This window comes from Gossypium hirsutum, chromosome D11 (assembly GCF_007990345.1).
Source record: "Gossypium hirsutum isolate 1008001.06 chromosome D11, Gossypium_hirsutum_v2.1, whole genome shotgun sequence".
Taxonomy (NCBI): Eukaryota; Viridiplantae; Streptophyta; class Magnoliopsida; order Malvales; family Malvaceae; genus Gossypium; species Gossypium hirsutum.
This window is the reverse complement of record NC_053447.1, coordinates 11,951,585-11,974,707: the sequence shown is the minus strand read 5'-3', so window position 1 is coordinate 11,974,707 and position 23,123 is coordinate 11,951,585. Positions and strand designations below refer to the sequence as shown.

The 23,123-nt window shown below is 34.5% G+C and overlaps 2 protein-coding genes across 6 annotated transcripts; one reads left to right on the top strand and one right to left on the bottom strand.

Moving 5' to 3' along the window:
- Positions 1 to 210: 210 nt before the first annotated feature.
- LOC107912404 (probable galacturonosyltransferase-like 4) lies at positions 211 to 1,632 on the bottom strand. Its single transcript, XM_016840573.2, has one exon. It carries the CDS (start codon positions 1,442 to 1,444, stop codon positions 398 to 400), a length of 1,047 nt encoding a protein of 348 aa, XP_016696062.1. The 5' UTR covers positions 1,445 to 1,632; the 3' UTR covers positions 211 to 397.
- A 773-nt stretch (positions 1,633 to 2,405) lies between these two features.
- LOC107912401 (piezo-type mechanosensitive ion channel homolog) lies at positions 2,406 to 19,737 on the top strand. Of its 5 annotated transcripts, none has more exons than XM_041106054.1 (22): positions 2,406 to 2,591; positions 2,720 to 3,598; positions 4,368 to 4,448; positions 4,834 to 4,993; positions 5,084 to 5,241; positions 6,376 to 6,532; positions 6,656 to 6,842; positions 7,432 to 7,547; positions 8,206 to 8,290; positions 8,399 to 8,614; positions 8,717 to 9,035; positions 9,307 to 9,435; positions 9,560 to 9,733; positions 9,855 to 10,088; positions 10,586 to 12,127; positions 12,514 to 14,996; positions 15,143 to 15,538; positions 16,718 to 16,876; positions 17,808 to 18,299; positions 18,669 to 18,825; positions 18,918 to 19,062; positions 19,172 to 19,737. In XM_041106054.1, the coding sequence occupies exons 2-22, from the start codon at positions 3,550 to 3,552 to the stop codon at positions 19,305 to 19,307; spliced, it is 7,575 nt and encodes a 2,524-aa protein (XP_040961988.1). In that variant the 5' UTR covers positions 2,406 to 2,591; positions 2,720 to 3,549; the 3' UTR covers positions 19,308 to 19,737. The 5 variants fall into 5 exon arrangements, with proteins under 5 accessions (XP_040961988.1, XP_040961989.1, XP_040961990.1 ...); XM_041106055.1 differs by having other exon boundaries at positions 2,409 to 2,591; positions 8,717 to 8,891; XM_041106056.1 differs by lacking the exons at positions 2,406 to 2,591; positions 2,720 to 3,598; positions 4,368 to 4,448; positions 4,834 to 4,993 and adding an exon at positions 5,376 to 5,497 and having other exon boundaries at positions 5,101 to 5,241.
- The last annotated feature ends 3,386 nt before the right edge of the window (positions 19,738 to 23,123 follow it).

The following is a 23,123-nucleotide window of genomic DNA, read 5'->3' as shown; positions in this document are numbered from 1 at the left end:
GATAATACAATGAAATGCTTAACAGATGAAAAGGAAAAAGAAATAGAAAAAAGCAACAAATTGTTGAATTCGGAGATACATGGGAACTCTGGTAGAGGCTAAATCTAAAATGTATGATATTAACATTCATTCATGCACTATAATACAATAAACGCATTTGATTTTTGCAAGTATCTTTCAAGGAACCATGATGTTAAAACAATAAGTAAATAATATACAAATCCTCACTCACTCTTTCCCCCTCTCATTTTTATTTATTTATTATCGAAACATAATCTTATCCCTTTCCTACTGAGACTTCAAAGTTATGGTTCTGGGAATATATGTAGAATGAAAAGTTAAAGGGCTTGTTGTGGCCATGGTTAAAAGAAGACTGGATTGGAGTTCTCAGTTTCCCTTATTCTTCCAAAGAGTGATCTGGTGAGCCATAAAGATCATACGGTGCCCAAAGATGATCAACAGCGCAGGGTTTCCTCGAGTCCAGTCTCAACCAAGGCTTCCCTTTACCACTCCAATGCAACAAACTAATAGGCCCGGGATGCAAACTCCTACATTTACCCTCAAGGTTGTCACCCCCTAGTCCATGTTGGTTCCACCTATGATGAACAGCTTTTATATTACCAGCTAACACCAACAAAAATGGTGGCAATGAACCCAAGGTGTATATCCTCTTCTGTTTTTGCAGCGCCATCCATTCCTCCACTTTCGGCGTATACCCGCCTTGTCTCCACTTATCAACATCTACCACCATGACTCCAGTGTTGAAATAACATGGCTTTCTTCCATTAAATGTACTAGACAACTCCTTGTCCGACCAAAACAAGTCCGTGAAATACTTGGTGAAATTGGCATGGCAATATTCTGGTGCCGCCAACACTTTGCCTTCCAAATCAACTTCCCAGAGTTTCACGATATCGTCCACCACGACAAGGTCGGAATCCAAGTATAAAACACGTTTAACGTCTGGTGGTAGCATGTCGGCAAGGTAAATCCTGGCGTAGTTCAAAGGCTGGTCCAATGCTTGGCGAATAGACCTTGATATCTTGCCACGAACACGGTCGGAGTCGAAGTGGTAAAGTCTGAAGTTGAGGTAAGGGAAGGTTGAATTGATGCTAACGAGCACCTCGGGCTCGTATTTTCCCCACAGGAAATGGAACTCCGTGTTTTCGGGGCAGGTTGAATGCATGAGGACGGAGAGAACAGCGGCCATGGTGCCCCTCAGGTAGTTTACATCCAATGTCATGGCAATGTGGATTCTTTCAGAAGCATTAGTCCCACAAACGTCCCCGTTGCGAAACTTAGGGGCCTCCCTAAAGTTTGAAACACCCGAAGAAGGTTTCCGGATGATGCTGCCATGGTGGATTCCGATGGCAAAGGCAGTGGTTGTAGTGGTGGCAATGAGGAGGAGGAAAGACAGGCGGCCGAGGAAAGGGAGAGCGACCATCCTGCCTTAGATGGATGGAGAGGGTGCGGTAGGGAAGGGAATCAGGGGCAAAGAGGGGAGAGAATATCAACCATTGTTGAATGTACGACAACAATGAACTGATGTTTGAAAACCTGGTTTGTTTTTTTGTTTACATTTTAAGACATGGGAAGGAGGGAATTTGGTAGACAATGTGAGGAAAAGAAGAATCCTCGGACTCTAAAGGAAACAACAGAGGTGTAAATCAAACCAAATAAATGATAAAATAAAATAAAACCCATATTCTGATTTTTGTATTTCTTTGGTGGATAAAATTTTATAGTTGTTTACATATTTTTCCTTAAAGTCACTTTATTCAAAACTAAAAAGCATTTTCCCAATAAGGAAAAATATAAATTAAGATCATCTAAGATTATTCATATTATATACAGAAACAAAACTGAAATATTAGTTTTTTTTAGGGTAAGAAATTTTAGTTTTATTAGGTAAAAATGTTTAAACAAATTAATAGAAACATCACCATAGCAAGCTAGGGTTGGCCTGTAATGAACTGGAAATGAGCATTATTGTTTACATTTAAGAAAAAACCTATGTTCAAGACCATCAAATCATAGCTGAAACTTTATTCTTTTGTTTTATTTTTTCTTCTTTTCTTTCTAAAATGAGAACATGTTGCTACAATACTTTCAATCAAGAAACTTGTAATGGGATTTGAGTCTTACAGGAATGAAGTATCTTTGTCAATAACATGCATAGAAGTTTCAAGTGATTTTTTACCAGGCAAAAGTCTGCTCATTTTATGCTTAATATAGAAAGAGAGAAAGAAGAAGAAGTTCAATTATAATAGCAAATTGTCCGTATCATATTTAGTCACAAAAAGCAATTATTAGGCCTAAATAAAGGAAGGTCATCTTTCTTTTCTTTGTCCTGTAAATTCTTCCACTGTTTTAGACATAGAAATTCAAATTTTAAATTAATTTTACGCAAGTGGATAGCAATATATGTAAACTTGTATTACATGGTGTTTTATCCAACAACATAAGGTTTGCAGGGATTATTCTTTGAGAAAAGTGTGAAAAGAAAAAGTAGAGTAAGATGTAAGATGTCCAGCAAGTGGTGACTGACGAGCCACAGGTGACCAAGCTGTCCAGGCCAGAACATTGCAGAGGTTAACCATTAGCTGTAGTTGGCTGCATTGTGGCCATGGTTGCATTCCATTTTCTCCTTCCACTTCCATTCTTTCGAGTGTTATTTACCACTGACATGGCTCCTCCTTTGTTTCTTTTTCAACCTTAGCATCAACGCATGATATCGTGATTCTCTGATGTACTGTTTAGAGGTCAGTTTCTTCTGCACTCAAATATGAACCATCAACGTAAGCTGAAGGCTGAAGCTACTCACTCAAATTCTAACAAAATCCTATGCAGCATAAATGATGTTCAATTGATCATGTTCTTCTGATGTTTTAGTGAATTCTGTTTCATTTGATGTGTATTTGCCGAGGAAACTTGGGATTGTTGCTGTTTAAGAAATTGAAAGAAGAAGAGGATAAAGGGAACTTTGAAACGCCATCGGTGCAAAGAGGCGTTGACCTGGACGAGTACATTTTGAATGATTAACAATTTTCATTGAAAAATGCAGAAATTCTCAAACTGTTAAACGACACCGTTGGCTCTTGTACTGCATAGCTCTGACCAACCCGGCTCAGTTTGCCTTAAAACCCGCTTCAAACTACGTTATGTTTCCTCGTATGAATGCGAGATATTATTCTGTTAGGATCAGTAGTTGGCCGTTAGTAGTTTCCCATGTTTATGGAGATTTAGGGCATAAGAAAATCATTTTTTTTATATATTTATAAATATAAATATTTATATTTTTTTGGATGAGATTTTCACGTTTTGATTTTTACTCATAATGTTTGAAACTCAAGTAACTAATTTCCGTTTCTTCACACGACTTGAACTTTCTTGGGTGTCAATTCAAAAATCCAATTTTTCTTCCCGGAAAATTTTGATTTGGAGCCAAATGGGTTTTCGTAGATTTTAATGGAACTGAAAAACCCTTGAACGGATTTTGGCTTTGTTTTGATGTGATCTGGTGTTGGTGGTATTAAAGAGAGAAATCTCATGGGAAATTTTCTTGCTGGGTTTCTCCTGCCTCTGCTGCTTCTAACGGGTATGTAAGCTTTGTTACTTATTCTCATTACCTAAATTTCCATTTTTTGCCTTTAGAATTGATTATCTTTATATCTAAGAGAATGAAAGTTTCTTTTTAATTTACTATATTTTTTCTCCTTTTAAGATCACTTCGTTTTTGAATGTTGCTTCCGTGTTGGAATCCATTATGTGTACGCATTTATGTGAGCTACTTCTATGAGTTTGTGTCTATTGTTATAATTCAGTCACCTGGATAAGTTTCAAGTTTTGAGATCAGTGAAATATTATTCATGGATATTTGAACCTAGTCTAAAACTAGCTTGTGACCCAGTAAATCAACCAGTCTTCTTTTACAATTCTGCATATTATTTATCAGCTGATTTTCTTCACTAGAAACCTTAAAAGATAACAAGTGTAGAAGTGTTCTATTAGTTTAAAGTCACTCGAAAGTAATTACTTCATTGTTACTCTTGTTGCCAAGGTGCGGGTTGGTTATTAATGGGCTCTGAGACCTGGTTTTAAGCAAAGTTACCATATAGAGTTTACTTTAGTTAATAGAAGCTCAGAGAGCTGTAAATAGAGAACTTACTGATAAAAGGGTCTGCATAGAAGACTCACATGGAGAAAAATCTTAACCCACTGTCGAGTTTATCATTTGTAATCTTTTCTGAGTTTCTGTCTAGAAACTTCAAATTTTTTAGCATAGGCCCATACAGATATATATATCTATATATGTGCTATGCCATCTAAGTAATTACTGGTTTTGACCTGTTTTTCCTTTCTTGAAGCTGCATTGAGCAATTGGAGTTTGATCTCTCTTGTTGATTTGATAGCTTTCCTTCTTATTCAGTATGCTGCACCCAAAATAGGTAACGATGGAAATTTGCTGTAAAGTTTTGCTTTATTGTTGCAGTTCTACTGTTCTAATAGTCTATAATTCATCAGGGTCATACTTATTTGACATTTTTGCTTTAGATTTATATTTGGTTGGTGCTTTCGGTTTGCTGAAGTTTATTTCTAATGAACTTTTCAAAGGTCACAATTGAAGTTTCAGTGGCAACAATCTTCGATGCTAACATAATCCCAAGTCTTTCTGATACATATTTTAAGAAAATTAGAAAATGGGTTTGAGATATTTTATAGACTTCTTGCACTTTAAAAGCTTAGTTTCTGTTTCTGATCATTGTTCATTTAATGCTTTATTTGAAGTTGTCATCAGTTCATAAAAAGTAACATGGGACTAATTTCTTGTAGGATTTCGTTTCCGGAGGCAATATTTGTTACTTTGGCCTGTTATCATCTTTTCCCTACTTGTTTTTTCCTCACAAGCTGTATATCTTGTTGTATGGGCGGTTGAAGGTTATAAACAGAGTGTAGGAGAGGCTTGGTGGATGAAACTAATTGGTTTTATGATGTAAGAATATATTTTGTTTTCTCTAACTCCTTTGTCCCTTCAATGCCTCTGCATATCTGTTAATTTGTCTCTTTGGGCATGCTTTTGCAGAATCCAATCTTGGAAATCTCCTACTGTGATTTATTTCTTGGCTGTACAACTGCTAGTGGTGATTGTTGCTGTGCTTGATATACATGATAACAGATTTGGTCTTGTCCAATGGCGGTGTTCTTGTTGGAGTAATTTCTTAACCGCTATCGAACGTCTAGGTTTGTAAGTATATCCTTACGTTTCTAATTGTTTTTCATGTAGTTATATTGTTGCACTATGTACTCTCCCCACCCCAGAAAAGGATCCATTTAACCAATCCATATGCATGTTTTGTGATTCGCTTATCATGCAGAGGATATGAGCAAGAGCTGATTTTATTCACGTTGTTAGTGATTCAATCATGTTCAACACCTCTCCTCCCAATCACTCCCTTCTAAAGCAGCTGCAAAGTCTTGTTTTCATTATGGATCAATGGTAGTACATTTTTGTGACCTTAGGAATATATCTCTTTTGCCTTCTGGACTGGGGGTGAAATTATTGAGCTGTGTAGCCTACTTGAATGCTTATGAATTAGCTACTAGAACCTTTAAAACAACAATTTGTCTCATATGATAGTGTCAGATGTTAAGTTTTCATATGGTAATAAATACTATGTTGAGTTTCCCTTAAGCACAAATGCTTTGTATTTTATGCATTATAGCTCTGCTATATCTGAAAACAGATTTGAAAGAAACAATCTAGGATGTTTTTATTCACTGTGGCAGAATTACATTTATATAGGCTGGATGCTGACTTATGATAACAATCAAGTCTGCTTTTTATTTAAAAAATAAATCTAATCCTAATCTAAAGAACCAAATAAGGAGAGTTTGAATATTTCTAATTAATACAAACTCTTCCAAACTGATTTGTCTGGATTAAATCATTTTTGTCTAATCTGCCAACAATATCTATGAGTTACATCCTTGAAAAATTGGTGATATCAATTTATTTTCAGAATGAACTAAATAATACATAAGGTGTCAGCCTGATAGGTGCTATTTCATGGGTTAGACAACTGAAATCATCTTCCTGATTAGCTGAATTCAGTCAGCTTTATACTTCTTACATATAAATCTCAGTGCCCGTTAAGCCTTCTTTTTTGTAAAGGAATTGGTACTTGTGTGGGTCTCTTACAGTAAGGAAAAAGATAAAAAAGTTGAATTTAAATAATTTCTTTCCTAATGTTTTGTTTTCTCTTCAGTTTCTAAAAATCACAGATGTAGTTGTTATTTTATTTTTGCTTATTACCCTACATATTTATATTTAAATTAGAACTGATAGAATTATTTCCGTGGTTTGCTTCTTGAAAGGTTCCCATCTTAGAGTTACTTCCTGTTTGCTTCTACCTCCTATTCAGCTGGTTGCGGGAATTAGCCATCCCTCTTGGATTTCTTTGCCTTTTTTTGTTAGTAGTTGTGTTGGGCTAGTGGATTGGTCTTTGACAAGCAATTTTCTAGGACTATTCAGGTGATTGCCTACACTTTTTGCACACTACCGACCAGTGTTCCATCTACTATCTTCTTCAATGAATTTGCTTTTACAATTTGTTAATACTTTAAGTAGCTTACGTTCTGGTAGTTTCTTCTCTAGGTTCTGGAAGGCTCTCCAGCTTTATGCAGGTTTCAACATCATCTTGCTTTATGTGTACCAGATCCCTTTAGAGTTTTCAGATATGTTACCGAGGATTGCTGATTTTGTTGGTCTATTCAAAATATCTTCAACATCTGAGTGGCCTGAAATATGCTCTGCTGTTTCTCTTGTACTTTTTTACATCATGGTATGTGTGAGTTGTATTACTATAGATTTGATTCCGTAAGGTTCTATCTGAACCTTTAAATGAAGTGCAAAACACTCTTCCCTCTTCTTAGAATTTTGGATTCTGCAAGCTACTTCATTGTGGTCTATCTTGTGTCTGACATTTATCCTTATGAATTATGATATAGTATTTTCTTGATATTACAAATTTAATATGTTTTGAAGTGTTCTTTTTCCTTTTCCTTTAATTTCTCAATATGCATATGAATTATGCATATTTGTTGAAAACTGTTAATCGGTGTTATCTCACATCTATTGAATATTGGGTTTTTAAAGTCAAGTCTTTCCATCTACCACCATTTGGTTAGGTTGGATGCTTAACATGGTATCAGAGCCTTGATGAGCTTTGGTGAGGTTGTCTACATGTAGGCCCTGTGAGCTACACGTGAGGGGAGAGTGTCACTTAAGTGGTGTTATCCCACATCTGCTAAGTTTTGGGTTTCCTATATGTGGTCTTACATTAAAACTGTTGTTTAACTTTTATATATTTATTGACTGTTTTGGTCTGGGTGTATAATTCTTCTATTTAAGCATTCCAACTTGTAGTGCAGCTATCCTATGTCAAATATGATTTGGAGGAAATGGATTTTATCATGTCCATGCAAGAAAGTAACTTGACAGAGCAACTACTTCCCTCAAAGCATTCATTCTTCATTCGTCAATCAAGGTAACACACACATACATAAATACATACATACATATATATATTATTTCTGATTATTCCTGTGTTATCTGCTTCGAATTCTTAAAAGGACAGAGAAAAGATTTATGCATACACCATAATCTCAAACTCAAGGGTACTTGTTTTATTCATAGATTTATTCCTTTCTTGCATCTTTAATCTAGAAGTAGCTTTTTAATTCAAACAACCATTTGTACTGCTATATCTGTTCTGGAAATTCTCCTATCCTTAACCTAAAAGTGTATATCTATGCTGTACCATATTGAGCAAGCTTTTCTATGTTGAATAGAGTTTTCCCGAAAAGAAGATGCTGGCGTGAGTGATAGCATATCAAGAAAAGAAAAAGGACAACTTTTCTGTTTCAAAATTATGAATTGGATCACAATTATATTTGAGAAGCCATCATTTTGAATAATTTGAAAATTTGAATTTCCAGCATTTATTTAATTCCAGTTTTCTTTTAGGCTAGCTTTATTTGCTGATTTTTTACCAACATATGTGTTTTCATTTTGATAAACTACACCACACAAGATGTTCGTGCACTATTTGTGCTTCTGCTTCTTTGTTTTGAGAAAAAGGAAAAGTTCGTGCTCTAAACAATCGGTTCCTTTGAGTTCTATAATGAGTATAGCTAATTCTCCAGATCTGGTGTACGGCATACCAATGTTTTACTACGAAAGGCAGCTTTCCGGACTTTCACCATCAACTTTTTCACTTATGGTTTTCCAGTATGATTGCTACCTTTTACTAGATGTTGCTAAACTCTCCTAGGTCTTTATTTGATTTTATCAATATTAAGGTTTATATGTAATTTGTTAGTGGAAATTTTTTTACAGGTATCCTTGTTTGCCCTTTCCTTTTGGAGTTTTCATTTTGCAAGTATATGTGCTTTTGGGCTACTTGCATATGTTGGCTACATTCTGTATGCCCTTCCTTCGCTGTTTCGTTTACACCGGTTAAATGGGCTCCTTCTTGTCTTCATTCTCTCGTGGGCTGTTAGTACCTATATATTCAATGTAGCATTTGCATTCTTGAATAGGAATTTTGGGAAGGTACTCTCTCCTTTGGAGGTTTCCAAATTCTTCATTATCATACATTTAAATAGTTCAAATTTCATTTTTCTTATGTTTTTATCAATGTTTGGGCACATGCAGGATATGGGAATTTGGGAGATGGTTGGATTTTGGCATTATCCCATACCAGGGTTTTTCTTGCTTGCACAATTTTGTCTAGGAATTTTGGTTGCTTTGGGTAATCTTGTAAATAACTCTGTTTTCGTCTACTTATCTGATAAGGATGCACTATCATCAAACAACTCTCCTGGGGAAGGTATGAAGATCTATATTCTGAGTGCTATTGAATTCTCTTTTGGCATTTGCATGAGAGGACCATTATTAGGTTGTCTTCAGGAATCCAAATATATCTTTAGAATTCCTCAGCAGGGACGTAATTCTGAAGTTGTGCATTTACAGAGTGAGATTTCTATTTTACAACAGCGAGCTTGAAGAGTTGTTAATTTTTCTGTTAAGATATCATTCGAAAATTTTGTTTTCATGTCCTCACTTCCTGACAGCAGATAAAACTCATTATGTTCTAAGATTTTATTTAATTATGTCTACTACTCTGGTATAGTCTTTAGACTGCGTCCTTCCTAATTCTTATCTATTTTGAGATTACTTATGGATACAAAAGGATGACAATTATATTTTAATCTATATAATCACTTCCTCATATCTCTTTTCAGTGGATGGAGAGACCAAGGTATTCATTGTGGCTACAATTGCATGGGGATTGCGAAAATGTTCTCGAGCTATCATGCTTGCTCTGATATTTATCATAGCAATGAAACCCGGATTTATCCATGCTATATATAGTATGTTTTATTGAACCTTGTCAGTTCTAGTTCTTAGTTAAGAATAATAATTTAGCATAAGGATTTTTTCCAATGTTCTTATAGGAACTTTCTAATTGGTTTTATGTTCTTACCTCTGCTTCAGTAATTTTCTTTTTGATCTATCTTTTGAGCCACAACATCAGCAGAAATATACGCCGGTCTCTGATTCTTCTTTGTGAAGCTCACTTCGCATTATTGTACCTTCTTCAGATTGATTTGATCTCTAATGCTTTGGAGCAAAAATGCTCCTCAATTTTTGAAATCATGTCGCAGTTAGGTATGCTTTTGTTTAGGTCAGTTAATTTGATTATTGGCTATTAATTAGCTTTCTTCAGGGCTTTTTGTTGTTGACCCAAGAAAGAGAAACGGAGTAAACTATCTTCTCTAAATTGATTCAGGTGTCCTTAAACATCACAGCTCGTGGAACTTTCTGGAAATAGCTTTGCTCGGTTGCTTTTGTGCAATACATAACCATGGGTTTGAGGTGCTTTTTTCATTCTCAGCAATTGTGCAGCACACCCCTTGTCCTCCTGTTGGGTTCAGCATCTTGAGAGCTGGTTTAAACAAATCTGTCCTCTTGTCAGTATATGTATCCCCAAACACATCCTTCTGCTATGATAATCCTTCTTATGGTATAATCTCCTTTATGCTAAGAAAATTTTACCCAATAGTCCTTTGTTTTAGCTTATGTGAAATGAATATGTAAATTTTATGTTCATAATGTGTCAGAAACTTAGTAATATGATTGACAATGTTATTTGCATATCTGTGATCATACTCTGGATAGAGTACTTGATATTTTGCATGATTGACAATACGCTCAAAGGTTATAGCAAACTGAAACTAAAAGAAGTTGGTATGACTAAGATTAGCAGGTTTTATGGATCTAAACATGATAGAGAATGTTTTTAGATTGCTCTGTAGCTGGTTCTTACCCTGATTTTGATATGACTGCTTTCTCTTGAAATTGTACTTCTAGAAATCTTCAATAAGACTCTATCTAAGCCCTTTTATTTGTTTTAATGTGTTGGTGATTTTACTGATCTGTAAACCAATATTTCCAGTACCCTTTTAGCACTACAGCTCTATTGACAGCATTGTGTATGTATTTTTTTTTATGTTATTTCAGAGAGAACGATAGCATCATTCCTTAGTGGAATTGGGCAGAAATTTTTATCAATATATCGATCATGTGGAACCTACATCGCTTTGCTGACTATTCTTCTTACAGTTTTCATGGTGACACCCAACTATATATCATTTGGATACATCTTCCTTCTTCTTGTTTGGATTATCGGAAGACAACTTGGTGAGAGAACAAAAAGGCACTTATGGTTTCCATTAAAAACATATGCTGTCATGGTGTTCATTTTTGTCTATAGCTTAAGCAGTTTTACCAGCTTTAGGATTTGGTTGTCTGGATTTATGGATCTGTACTTTTATTTGGGTTATGAATCTGAAGCTTCATTGTTGGATAATATTTGGCAATCTCTAGCAGTTTTAATTGTGATGCAACTTTATAGCTATGAAAGGAGGAAGAACAAGTACTACAGGACTAATTTTTCCAATCCTTTAGATTCTGGGGTACTTGGCTTTGCCAAGCGATTTCTGATTTGGCACAGCCAGAAGATCCTGTTTGTCTCATTATTCTATGCGTCTCTGTCTCCAATTTGTGCTTTTGGATTCTTGTATCTACTTGGCCTTGTCATATGTTCAACTTTACCTAAGGCTTCTCGGATCCCATCCAAATCATGCTTAGTTTATACTGGATTTCTGGTCACAACAGAGTATCTTTTTCAGATGTGGGGTAAACAAGCTGGAATGTTTCCAGGGCAAAAACATTCTGATCTGTCACTCATTTTGGGTCTCCGAGTATATGAGCTGGGATTTTGGGGTGTAGAATCGGCCTTGAGGGGAAAGGTGCTGGTAATTACTGCATGTGTCCTTCAGTACAATGTCTTCTTTTGGTTGGATAATATGCCAACCGGTATTTCAAATAAAGGCAAGTGGGAAGAACCTTGTCCTTTATTTTTGTCAGCAGAGGATGCCTTCACCAATGGCTTCGTGTCTAATGGGGAAGATAAACCATCTACTATTGGAACGGTACCTATAAGACAAGCCAGACCAGCAAACAGTTCGTGGGCATCTTTGAGCCTTGCTTTATCTCAAGCGCTTCGTCCTGCATCCTCGAAAGCAGGAGGCTCTGAGGTTAGCAGTGGGAGAAAATTTTCATTTGGATATTTTTGGGGAAGTACCAAGGAGATTCACAAGTGGAACAGGAAGAGGATCCTTGCACTAAGAGAAGAAAGATTCGAGACTCAGAAGGCTCTCTTAAAAATATATTTGAAATTCTGGATAGAAAACATGTTTAACCTTCTTGGTCTTGAGATTAATATGATTGCTTTGCTTCTTGCAAGTTTCGCTTTGTTGAATGCCTTATCTATGCTATATATTGCATTAGTTGCTGCTTGTGTTCTTTTGAATCGCTGGATAATACGTAAATTATGGCCAGTGCTTGTATTCTTGTTTGCTTCCATTCTCATCCTTGAGTATATTGCCATCTGGAAGAGTATGTTTCCTCCAAATCAACAGAGTCAGACTGAAATCCGCTGCCATGACTGCTGGAATAACTCAGCTTCATATTTCCAGTATTGCAGGAGCTGTTGGCTGGGTATTGCTCTCTTAATCGATTTATAATTGCACCTTAAATGGGGTAGACAAGGAAAGGACAGTTTATACTTTTCTTTTTACTATTAGAAGAAAATTTGACTTGTTTTAATGATTTTGGTTTTATTATTATCCTATAATCTACTTGTACATGTCTTAATCTTTTTTATTTTTTTTGTCAGAAAGAAGTATGGTATATGTATTTCATGCGGGGATTAGAACGATTTTTAGACTGCTTTCTAAATTAGCTTTTTCACTTCTGCTTGGAAGAGGTGGTGTTATTCCTGTCAAGTGTCAACAGTCCAAGTTTATCTATCAGTTTTAATTTTGGACCAATTGCACTTCAAATAAAGTTCTATCATCTGCTAATGATTTCCCCTTTACCTGTAGGACTGATCATTGATGATCCCCGAATGCTTATCAGCTACTTTTTGGTCTTTCTGCTGGCTAGTTTCAAACTTCATGCAGATCACTCATCCTATTTCTCGCAGTCAACCTATCGGAAAATGATGTCTCAGCATAAAAATTTATTTGTTTGGCGAGATCTCTCTTTTGAAATGAAAAGCATGTGGACTTTTCTTGACTACGTAAGACTTTATTGTTATTGCCATCTATTGGACCTTGTCCTGGTACTGATTTTGATTACTGGAACTCTTGAGTATGATATTCTGCACCTTGGTTATCTTGCTTTTGCTCTTGTTTTTTTTCGGATGAGGCTTGAAATTCTCAAGAAGAAGAATAAAATGTTCAAGTTCTTGCGTATCTACAACTCCGTGGTCATTGTTCTTTCTCTTGCCTATCAATCTCCTTTTGTAGGGGAGTTTAGTTCTGGGAAGTGCAACTCTGTGAACTACATATACGATGTCATTGGATTTTATAAGTATGACTATGGGTTTCGAATTAATACCAGATCTGTACTTGTTGAGATTATCATTTTTATGTTGGTATCCCTTCAGTCATATATGTTTTCCTCCCAAGAGTCTGATTACGTGTCACGATATCTTGAAGCAGAGCAAATTGGTGCCATTGTACGCGAGCAAGAGAAAAAAGCTGCATGGAAAACTGCACAGTTACAACAGAGTCGTGAATCTGAGGAGAAGAAACATCAGCGCAACGTGCAAGTGGAGAAGATGAAATCTGAGATGCTTAACTTGCAAATACAGCTTCATAACATGAACTCAATTGCAAGTCTGAGTGATGTTTCTCCTGATGATGAAAGCCTACAGAGGAGTGTTTCTCTTACTTCAAATAGGGATATTGGGCCTCCTGACAAAGAGGAAAGCACTCTTTGGGAGCGAGAGCAAACTATTAAGGAGGATATTGTAGCCCCTCCTGAAGCACATGCATGTGCTGCTTGTATTAAAGGAGAAAATCCTGAAGTAGTGGAATCTCCAAAGAATTCCATGGAACATAGACCTTGTGAGATCACCGAAATTGAGCATGATGCTGATCATGCTATTTTCGATACAGAGAAAAGGGGGAAAAGCCAATCAAAGGACAATCCTTTAATTTCTGCTGTACACCTCTTAGGTGATGGTGTTTCTCAGGTACAGTCCATTGGAAATCAGGCTGTTAATAACCTTGTCAATTTCTTGAACATTAAACCTGATGATTCTGATATGAATGAGCACTCGTCTGTCAAGGGTGAGGCATATGATGAGACTGAGAGCCAAAAGATGCAGAATATGAATTTGAATCGTTCTTCTTCTCTGCAATCTGATAAAATTTCCAATACTACAAGTTTGCAGCTGGGAAGGATCTTATGCCATATATGGTCCCAAATGCAGTCTAATAACAATGTTGTGTGCTACTGCTTATTCGTCCTTGTCTTTCTGTGGAACTTCGGTTTGCTTTCTATGGTGTATCTTGCAGCTCTTTTCTTGTATGCTCTATGTGTGAATAATGGACCAACTTATATCTTCTGGGTTATTATGCTCATTTACACTGAGGCTTACATTTTGTTTCAGTACATGTACCAAATTGCAATCCAGCATTGTGGTTTGAGTATCAATTCAGACCTACTTCGTAACATAGGATTTCCTACTTGTGAAATCAAGTCATCTTTTGTTGTGTGTTCATTGCCTCTATTTCTTGTCTACTTATTTACCCTCATACAGAGCTCTATAAGTGCAAAAGATGGTGAATGGATGTTCTCTACTGACTTTAACTTCCATAGGAGGAGTTCTCATTATAGAAAAGAGGTTCTTGTGAACTACAGCTGGAGCAAAAGGGTGTCAAAGTTGCTCCAATATGTAATAAATATGGTGAAACAGGTAACTAGAAGATTCTTCTGGTACTGGAAATCATTGATACAGGGAGCAGAAACTCCTCCTTATTTTGTTCAACTGTCAATGGATGTTCACTTATGGCCAGATGATGGGGTACAGCCAGAAAGGGTCGAGTCTGGTATAAACCGACTACTCGGGATAGTTCATGATGAAAGATGTACTAAAAAAATCTCTGGTCATTGCCCATTTGCTAGTAGGGTTCAGGTTCAAAGCATTAAAAGAAGTCAAGAAAACCAAAATGTAGCTTTGATTGTTTTTGAGGTGGTTTATGCATCTCGCTTGACAGGATGCACATCAGCAGATTGGTACAAGTCTTTAACTCCAGCAGCTGATGTGGCAAAAGAAATTCGCAAGGCAAAGCATGCTGGGCTTGTTGAAGAGATGGGATTCCCTTACCAAATACTCTCTGCAGTTGGTGGTGGAAAAAGGGAATTTGATCTCTACGCTTACATTTTTGTTGCTGATCTTACTGTTTTTTTCTTAGTCGCAATGTTCTACCAATCTCTCATAAAGAACAACAGTGAAATTTTAAATGTTTATCAGCTAGAAGATCAATTTCCTATAGAGTTCGTAATTATCTTAATGGTAAGTCTATTTCTTCTTTCTATTCTTACCTGAATTACATTAGTATTTCTCATGGCTAAGTTATCGTTTTCTTCGCCTGCTCTCTTGGCTATTGTACCTAATATCTTGTGATCTAAATCCTAATTGGGTCAAATCCTTCCATGCAGATCATCTTTTTCTTGATCGTTGTTGATCGTGTACTTTATCTATGTTCATTCGCAGCAGGAAAAGTTATTTTCTACCTTTTCAACCTCGTTCTCTTCACATATTCGATTACAAGGTATGCTTGGCGGATGAAACCTTCAGACCAGCATGCTGGAAAACTAGCACTCCGTGCGATATTTCTTGCTAAAGCAGTTTCTTTAGCACTTCAGGGTGTACAAATTCGACATGGAATTCCTCAGAAAGCCACCTTGTATTGGCAGTTTTTGACCAGCAGGGTTTCAAGAATTAATTACTTGGGCTATAGGCTTTATCGGGCTCTACCATTTCTTTATGAATTACGATGTGTACTCGATTGGTCATGCACGATGACATCTTTGACCATGTATGACTGGCTCAAAGTAAGTCTGTAACCTTTTTTTAAAGCTGTGTGCTAAAATTCAAGTTGATTTAGTTGCCTGCCCTTCTGGAAATTATACACCAACTGTAATATATCAGCTTAGAGTCGAGAAATTTAATTTTTTAGGGTAGGGAAAGGGCTAAGCTTTAGAGACTAAAGGGGCAGAAACATACAGATTTAGGACCATTTTGGTTTCTGGAGTTCCAGAAAATTCTAACAGTGATTATTTCTTAAGTATGTGCACTTGGGTTATTGACTCAATCTAGGTTTGTTTCTTGGGTGACAAGACTGGCTTTTGGAGGCTCCAGGGAGAAACAGTTTTTTTGTTTTTTTCTTTAAAAAAAGAAAATTATCAGAAGGAGAAAATTGGTTTTAGTTGTGATTAATTTGAAGAATAATGAAGATGCCTGCTCGCTTGTGTGTGTGTGAGAGAAAGTTACTATGCCTTCAATAAACCAAAGTAGTCAGCAGGTTGTTTCTTTAATCAAAATCCTAGAATTTTATTTTCTTGCAAGGACTATGACTCTCTACAAACAAGCAATTAACTTAGGTTGGATGCCTGACATATAATACGAAGCTAGGTCATTACCCCATTATTTATTTGCTATTCATTATTCTGTCACTTTGTTACCCTGGTAGTTGGTACATTTGTTTCTGTTGTAATTTTTGTTATCCCACATCAGTTAAATGGGGGTTTGTCGTTGTGCCCTTATTTTCATGTTAAACCTCTAAACCATAGGCAGAAAAACTTAGACAAAACTAGAAAATATTGCCCAATTCTCCAAGGGCAGAGAACGTGAAGAAAGTTCGATTCTGCTCTTCAACAATACATACTGAACTTCCCAAAATAACAATTGCAGAACTAAGAAAAGAGCTTGTTGCATGGCTTCATTCAACTGAGCATGCTATTACTACCATAAACTGATTACTTTTCCTGGCCCAAAAATGAAACAGAAACAAATAAGTTAATGGACTCGGGAAATTATTCTGAAAACAAAGAAGTATCATTGTCAATTGCTATGACCTTATTGCAACAATAATATATATACTAGCTTTTACCTGAGACTTATTTTTGTTTTACATACTTTTACAGAAAAGTTGTTTTGAGCTAAGCAAGCAATCTTTCATTGAATCGATTTCTTGCTGATATTTGCAAGCTGACATGTTGCTTTCTTCTTAGCTGGAAGACATAAATGCAAGTCTGTACCTTGCCAAATGTGATGCGGTGTTGAATAGAGCTACGCACAGACAAGGACAGAAGCAAAAAAAAATGACCAAGTGTTGCAATGGGATCTGTCTGTTCTTTATATTAATTTGTGTTATCTGGACTCCTATGCTGGTAAGGGACTTCATAACTAGATATACTATTTACATAATATGCTATTATGTGTAGTACCTCCTACCTTGAAACCATTTGAGAAACTTTCTTGGGAGGGGCTCCTTTTGTTTATTAGCTTCTTAGTCCTTTACATTCCTGGTCTGCTAGAATCTGTTTTTTATTTTTGAACTTTATGAATTTGCGTGCCCATATTCTCGGTGTCCAGCACCACTGAATATGTAAATCAAATACTGGACTTAACAATCTTCTGCTTGAAACCTTATAAACATTCATGTTCTCAGATGTATTAGTTACTGATTTTCTCTAAAAGTGCACGTATTGTTGTGCCCGGAGAACCAAAGAGAAGCTTCAGTTTTTATAATTTATGGATGTGCTAATATGGAAATGAGGAAAATTTAATGTGAAGATATATTGTAAAGGATGTGAAGAACGTTTAATATATTAATTCGACCCATTACCAATAATTCATGCCCCCTTCTTTTAAAGAAAAAAAAAATCTAGATCATTATACATGATAGTACCTATTCCTTTCGTTTACATTTCTTCTTAGCTTGAATGTATCATGCATACCTCATATGCTCACAGTTCTTTTTATCTTCACTTTGAAGGTTGTAGTTCTGTCAGAGCTGTTTTCTATTTGCTGTTTACTGTGGCCCGATGTAAATAAAGCATAGAATAAATCATAACTTTAAAGTAGTAGAAAAATCTTGGGTGATATTACACTTATAATATGATAATATAACACGTTGCAATTTTTTTGCTGAAAGTGATGACATTGATATTGTACTAATGTGCCTATGGGCATCAGTAAGCTGTTACTACAAGTCATACACGACTATGAATGTCTAGGTCTATTGTTACTTATGATTAGACGGAAGTAGCATCTATAAACTGATCAGTCAATAAGTTTTATTTTCGTCTGTTCGGCCAGATGTACAGCAGTGGTAATCCGACAAATATTGCAAATCCCATTAATGATGCAAGTTTTCAACTAGATATTAGTACTGGTGGTGGAAGGTTGACCTTGTATCAGACAACACTCTGTGAAAAGCTCCAATGGGATAATCTCAATTCTGATGTTAATTTTGATGCCTACAATAAGAATGATATACAATTGATATGCTGCCAAGCTGATGCAACTATTTTGTGGCTTGTCTCTGATGTAGTTCAGAGAAGGTTTATTGAGTTCCTTGACTGGGATATGGACATGATTATAACTTCTACATGGCTGCTTACAAGAGAACGACCAAAGGGCAAGGAAGTCGTGAAATATGAGAAACCTGTTGATTCCAAGGATCTTCCAGAACCTTCAGATGTCCAAAAGGTTTTCAATGGTTCTACAATCAGCTTTAGGATATATAATCTTTATCCAAGATACTTCCGTGTCACTGGTTCCGGTGAAGTCAGATCTTTTGAGCAAGAGGTACAAAGGACTCTTCATTTGTTTTTCTTTTCCTGTTTTCCAGTGGTAGCGTTTCTTCATTTTTAGTGACTTAGGGTGAGTTTGGATGGGCGGTGCGTTTACCTGCGGTTAGTGTAAAAACAGCGGTGGCGATGAGATTAGATACTGTAGCGATATTTTAGCGTGAGACAAAAAGTAAGCTAAACGCACCGCACCGCACCCAATCGCCCATCCAAACCCACCCTTAATATTAAAAATGCTAGACACTATATTATTGCAACTTTTAAGTTACTGATCTTTCAGTCAATGAGGAAAAAGGACCCTAAATCAATGGTAGTTGTAAAAGGTTTATAATCATGATTTTTTTTTTGACACAACCAAAATTTACAGGTTACTTCAGGACCTATTTCAGTGAGTGCGGATCTTGTTATCAATCGTGCAGCTTCTGAGTGGTGGTCATTCCATGATCTCGATTCATCTCATATAAGGGGCTGCGGAGGTTTGACAGGACCTACAGCCGTCATAGTATCCGAAGAAACACCACCACGTTAAGTTCTGGAAAACCATTTTTTTATGTTCTATGACTATTCTAATAACATACTGATTAATAACATACTGATTAATACTGATTAACAACAGAGGGTATACTTGGAGACACGCTAAGCAAGTTCAGCATTTGGGGTCTCTACATTACTTTTGTGCTTGCTGTTGGCCGCTTTATCAGGCTTCAATGTTCCGATTTAAGAATGAGGATACCGTTTGAAAACCTGCCTTCCTGTGACAGGTAATGTTTCATATTCTTACTCGTAGACAGGTAGAGAGGATGAAGACACGAAGTGCTATTTCACTCATTTCTTATTTCCTTGATATCCATTTATCTGGTTCTGCTTTAGGTTGATAGCCATCTGTGAAAATATATATGCTGCAAGAGCAGAAGGTGAGCTTGGAGTTGAAGAAGTCCTTTATTGGACCCTTGTGAAGATTTATAGGTCACCTCACATGCTGCTTGAGTATACCAAACCCGACTAGGTTGTTAATGTCGAATCCCTAGAGTTTTCTGTGAAACAAAATTTGACTATAACAGCCTGACATACTGCAACCAATTGAAATGGTTGGTGAATCTTGTTTGTCAGCCACGAAAATCTCTGGTGGTCATAGTTTCTTTTGCCATGTTGAAGAAACGCAAAATGCTACACTACAAAACATGAAGAAACAGCCATGTTGTGGGTTACCAACGATAATTCAGGTTCTTGCTATATGCCATTTTCTTACTTTCAAGTTTTTCTGGCCATGTACATATAAATTGTACAGTATTAGATCCTCTTCTACAAATGTAGAATACAAGGAGGCCATTGCTTTACTAATGTTGAAAACCCTATCTTGTGTGGACAAATATTATTTTATAACTTTAGGCCTCATGGAGAATACCAAGAAAAATAAATGAAATCTTTTGAATTTCGCTTTTTGTGTTTGGTATAATCATTGTCCCCCTTATTTTCTATTAAAAGAAAAGTGAGAAAATATTGAGAAAATTTTACTCACAGTTTTTATTTGAATTCAAAATTTTAATAATTAAGTCTGATCTTTGATTTCACATAAAAAATTTAATTGTCAAACCTGTTTAATTTAAATTCGAAATAACTCAAACATATCATTAAAAATGATCTGAATTTAAATTAAATATAATTTTTAAAAATAAAATTAATTCTTATAATCTAAATTATTAATTTGTTTTAATTTGAAGCTTGTAACTTGTAATTATCATGGTCTATTGTCATAAAATATGCAATATCAACTTATATCGTATGATCTTGATAACTAATTACAAATGTAATAAATACTTGATAAAAAAATATTCATTGTCAATAAATCCTTAGCATTGGTAGGTTCCTAGGTCTTTGAGTATTCATGTTTGAATCCTACCTTACACAATTGCTATGGTTGGGTCTCTAGTTATACCATACATTGTTGTTATGTGTAAGTTTTAATCCTTGAATCACTTTTAGTTCGAGTTATTTCAATTTTTAGTTTATGTTTTGTATTGGTTTGATTTTACTTTATAGTTGACTGAACATGTATTTGTGATTGTTTTATGATGCATTGTATCTATATGTATAAATTCTCAAAAAAAAAACATATATTATCTCTTAATTTGCAAATTAATTAGTAAATGAAGAGAAATTATCGAAATACAATGTAAAATCTCAAAAAAAGATATTTATTTAATAAACTAAATAATAACTATTTTCATCCATTCCAAATTTTGTTATCATTATCGTTATCATTATAAAAATAATAATATTGACCTAATAAAAGAGTAGGGGCAATTTTAAAAAAACATCATAAACATTAGATTTTAACGGGTTGATATTGTATTTTTTAATAAAAAATTTATAATTTATTTATATATTATAAATTTTATTTATATTATTTATGATTTTTAATAATTTTAAATTTTAAAAGGTTTTAATTGTTACTAAGGCTTTTTTTTACCTTTAGCTTTATTAATTTCAAAAATCTTTATTTTACTTCCAATAAAAAAAATAGGGTTTAAATTGAATAAATATGTAAATGTTGTGAGTTAAATTTACTATTATACTTTATATATAAACTCCAAAACAAATATTTAAGGAAAAAATTTTAACGGAGGGGTTACTTTGCTTAGTTATCTAAGGTACGAGATTAATTTATTATTATTTTTAATAAAAGGAGTTAAAATGTGTTATAGTAGAGTACTTTTACAAATATTTTTATCACTAATTGTTTATTTATTATTATCTTCCAATAAAATAAGGTCAACATATCTCATGTTAAAAACATCTGTTCCTTTCACTCTATATAAAAATCTTAACAGGTTGTTAATTAATCTTCAACTTACTCTTTAAAGTTAATTTATTACTAATAACAGTATTTTGTTAATTTATTTATTATTCTTTAAATTTAATTAAATCTGAAATTTTAAGGGTTTAATGTAGGCATTAATCTCAAAATTATAGGGTGAGTAAAATTCGATTCTATTTCAAAAACTCGATAAAAAATTTAAAATTTGAATTAAATAGTTTGAGTTATTTGAGTTAATCAAGTTATTTAGATCAACTCGAATAAAAAAAATAAGTTTTTTGGTTTAACTCGAATATGAATTACACAATTCGAGTTATCCGAAAATCAAAATAAGAAAAGACAAAACTACGTCGTTTTGATAAATGTTTACCTTTTTAAAGTTAAAAGTCAAAACCAGTAAATTAAAATCAAAATTACGTTGTTTTAATAAATGTTTACCCGTTAAGTTAAAAGGCAAAAGCATTATATTGTTTATGTAGTTAAATAATATTGTATTTCGTCTACTAGTTAAATAATTGGTTTATATAAATGCAACATTGAGTATAAATAATAGGATTCGTTAACTCAACTCGACTTGATTAAAAATTTTTTACTCGATTCGATTTGATTTGAAAAAATTCAAATTGAGTTCGGTTGCTAAAATATGATTCATCAACTCGACTAACTCGAAATTTTTTTACTCGATTCGATCAAATACATGAACTTTGACTTTTACAGTTTTATACATTAAATTTTGATTTCATTTAATTTTCATAATCTATTAACATAATTATCAATATAGTACAATTTCAAGATTATCTATTATATATACAAATAATTATATTTATTTAATATAGAAATGAATTGATAAATAAATCCCATTTTATTGATTGTGCTGCAAATTAGTCTTTTTCTACTCGTTTTTTACTCATAGCATTCCAATTACATTCCTGATAGGATTAAAACATAAAATCACTAATTTAGTAGGAACCAATTCAAGAATTAACCGATTTAAACACAAAAAATTATGTAAATTTAACATGTTATCAAATCCCCCTACTTAGCCCATGCTTGCCCTCAAGCATATTGTACTTTCATAAATTAAAAATTATTCAATAACTTATTAGAAATCAAGCCTTTTTTCCGTTTCCATGATCAATGTAAACAATATAGGAAATAAATAAATAAGTGCTCAAAATATCTAATTTGATCAACAAGTGTCCATAAAATTGAAACATGTAAATTAAATCATTTCACTAAATTGAGTTTGAACCAAAATTTGCAAGGTATTATTCTCAATTAATCATGCAGTAAATTTTTTTTTTTGGATGTAGTCAAACTTTTTTACGCGAACTAGGATGACAACCCAAGCAATCTATCTCGGTTACTTAGTTCAAACGGTCTCTTTTTTTTTACATTTTATTTATTTATTTATTTACAAGCAAATATAATATTTTTTTCAAACAATCAACTTTCATGAAAAATCTAATTACATATATCAACTTTAAAACACACATGTCGATTAATCTAGATATTTAAACACTTTAATTCAGAAATTACCCAACTGTCCAATTTAACTAAGTAACGAGATTAGAGACTCAATGTCAAACAAATTATCGAATAAATCCAGCATAAGATTGAATATATGCAAAAGAGAAACATGCAGCAAAAGCCAATCAACCATGCATACTTACCATTTCAATCCCCCCCACCTAATCTATGCTTGTCCTCAAGCATGTTTTATATGCAATAAAGTATGGTAACTCAAACAACAAGCAAGGTAAAAGGTTAAGAATACTCCCCATGTGTTTCTAACGATGTTGTCGGTGCTGAGGTTTTTATTTGGGTTAGGGATGTTGGGTTTCGTTTGTAGGGAAATAAATGTCAGCACTTAGCACGGCGTGCCCTCGCCACCATCAGTATCCGATTTTTGAAAAATCCACAACCTTCATTACATCCCTGAAAATAACACATTAACCTAATTAAATAATAATTTGGTTATTATTCATTTTGTTTTCAATCCAA

Bases quoted from the DNA above. Each gene is read 5' to 3' on its own strand.
- LOC107912404 (XM_016840573.2), bottom strand. From the start codon at position 1,444: ATGGTCGCTCTCCCTTTCCTCGGCCGCCTGTCTTTCCTCCTCCTCATT.
- LOC107912401 (XM_041106054.1), top strand. From the start codon at position 3,550: ATGGGAAATTTTCTTGCTGGGTTTCTCCTGCCTCTGCTGCTTCTAACG. The intron at 8,291-8,398 runs GTATGATTGCTA...ATTTTTTTACAG, and splicing joins TTTTCACTTATGGTTTTCCA to GTATCCTTGTTTGCCCTTTC. The intron at 8,615-8,716 runs GTACTCTCTCCT...GGGCACATGCAG, and splicing joins TGAATAGGAATTTTGGGAAG to GATATGGGAATTTGGGAGAT.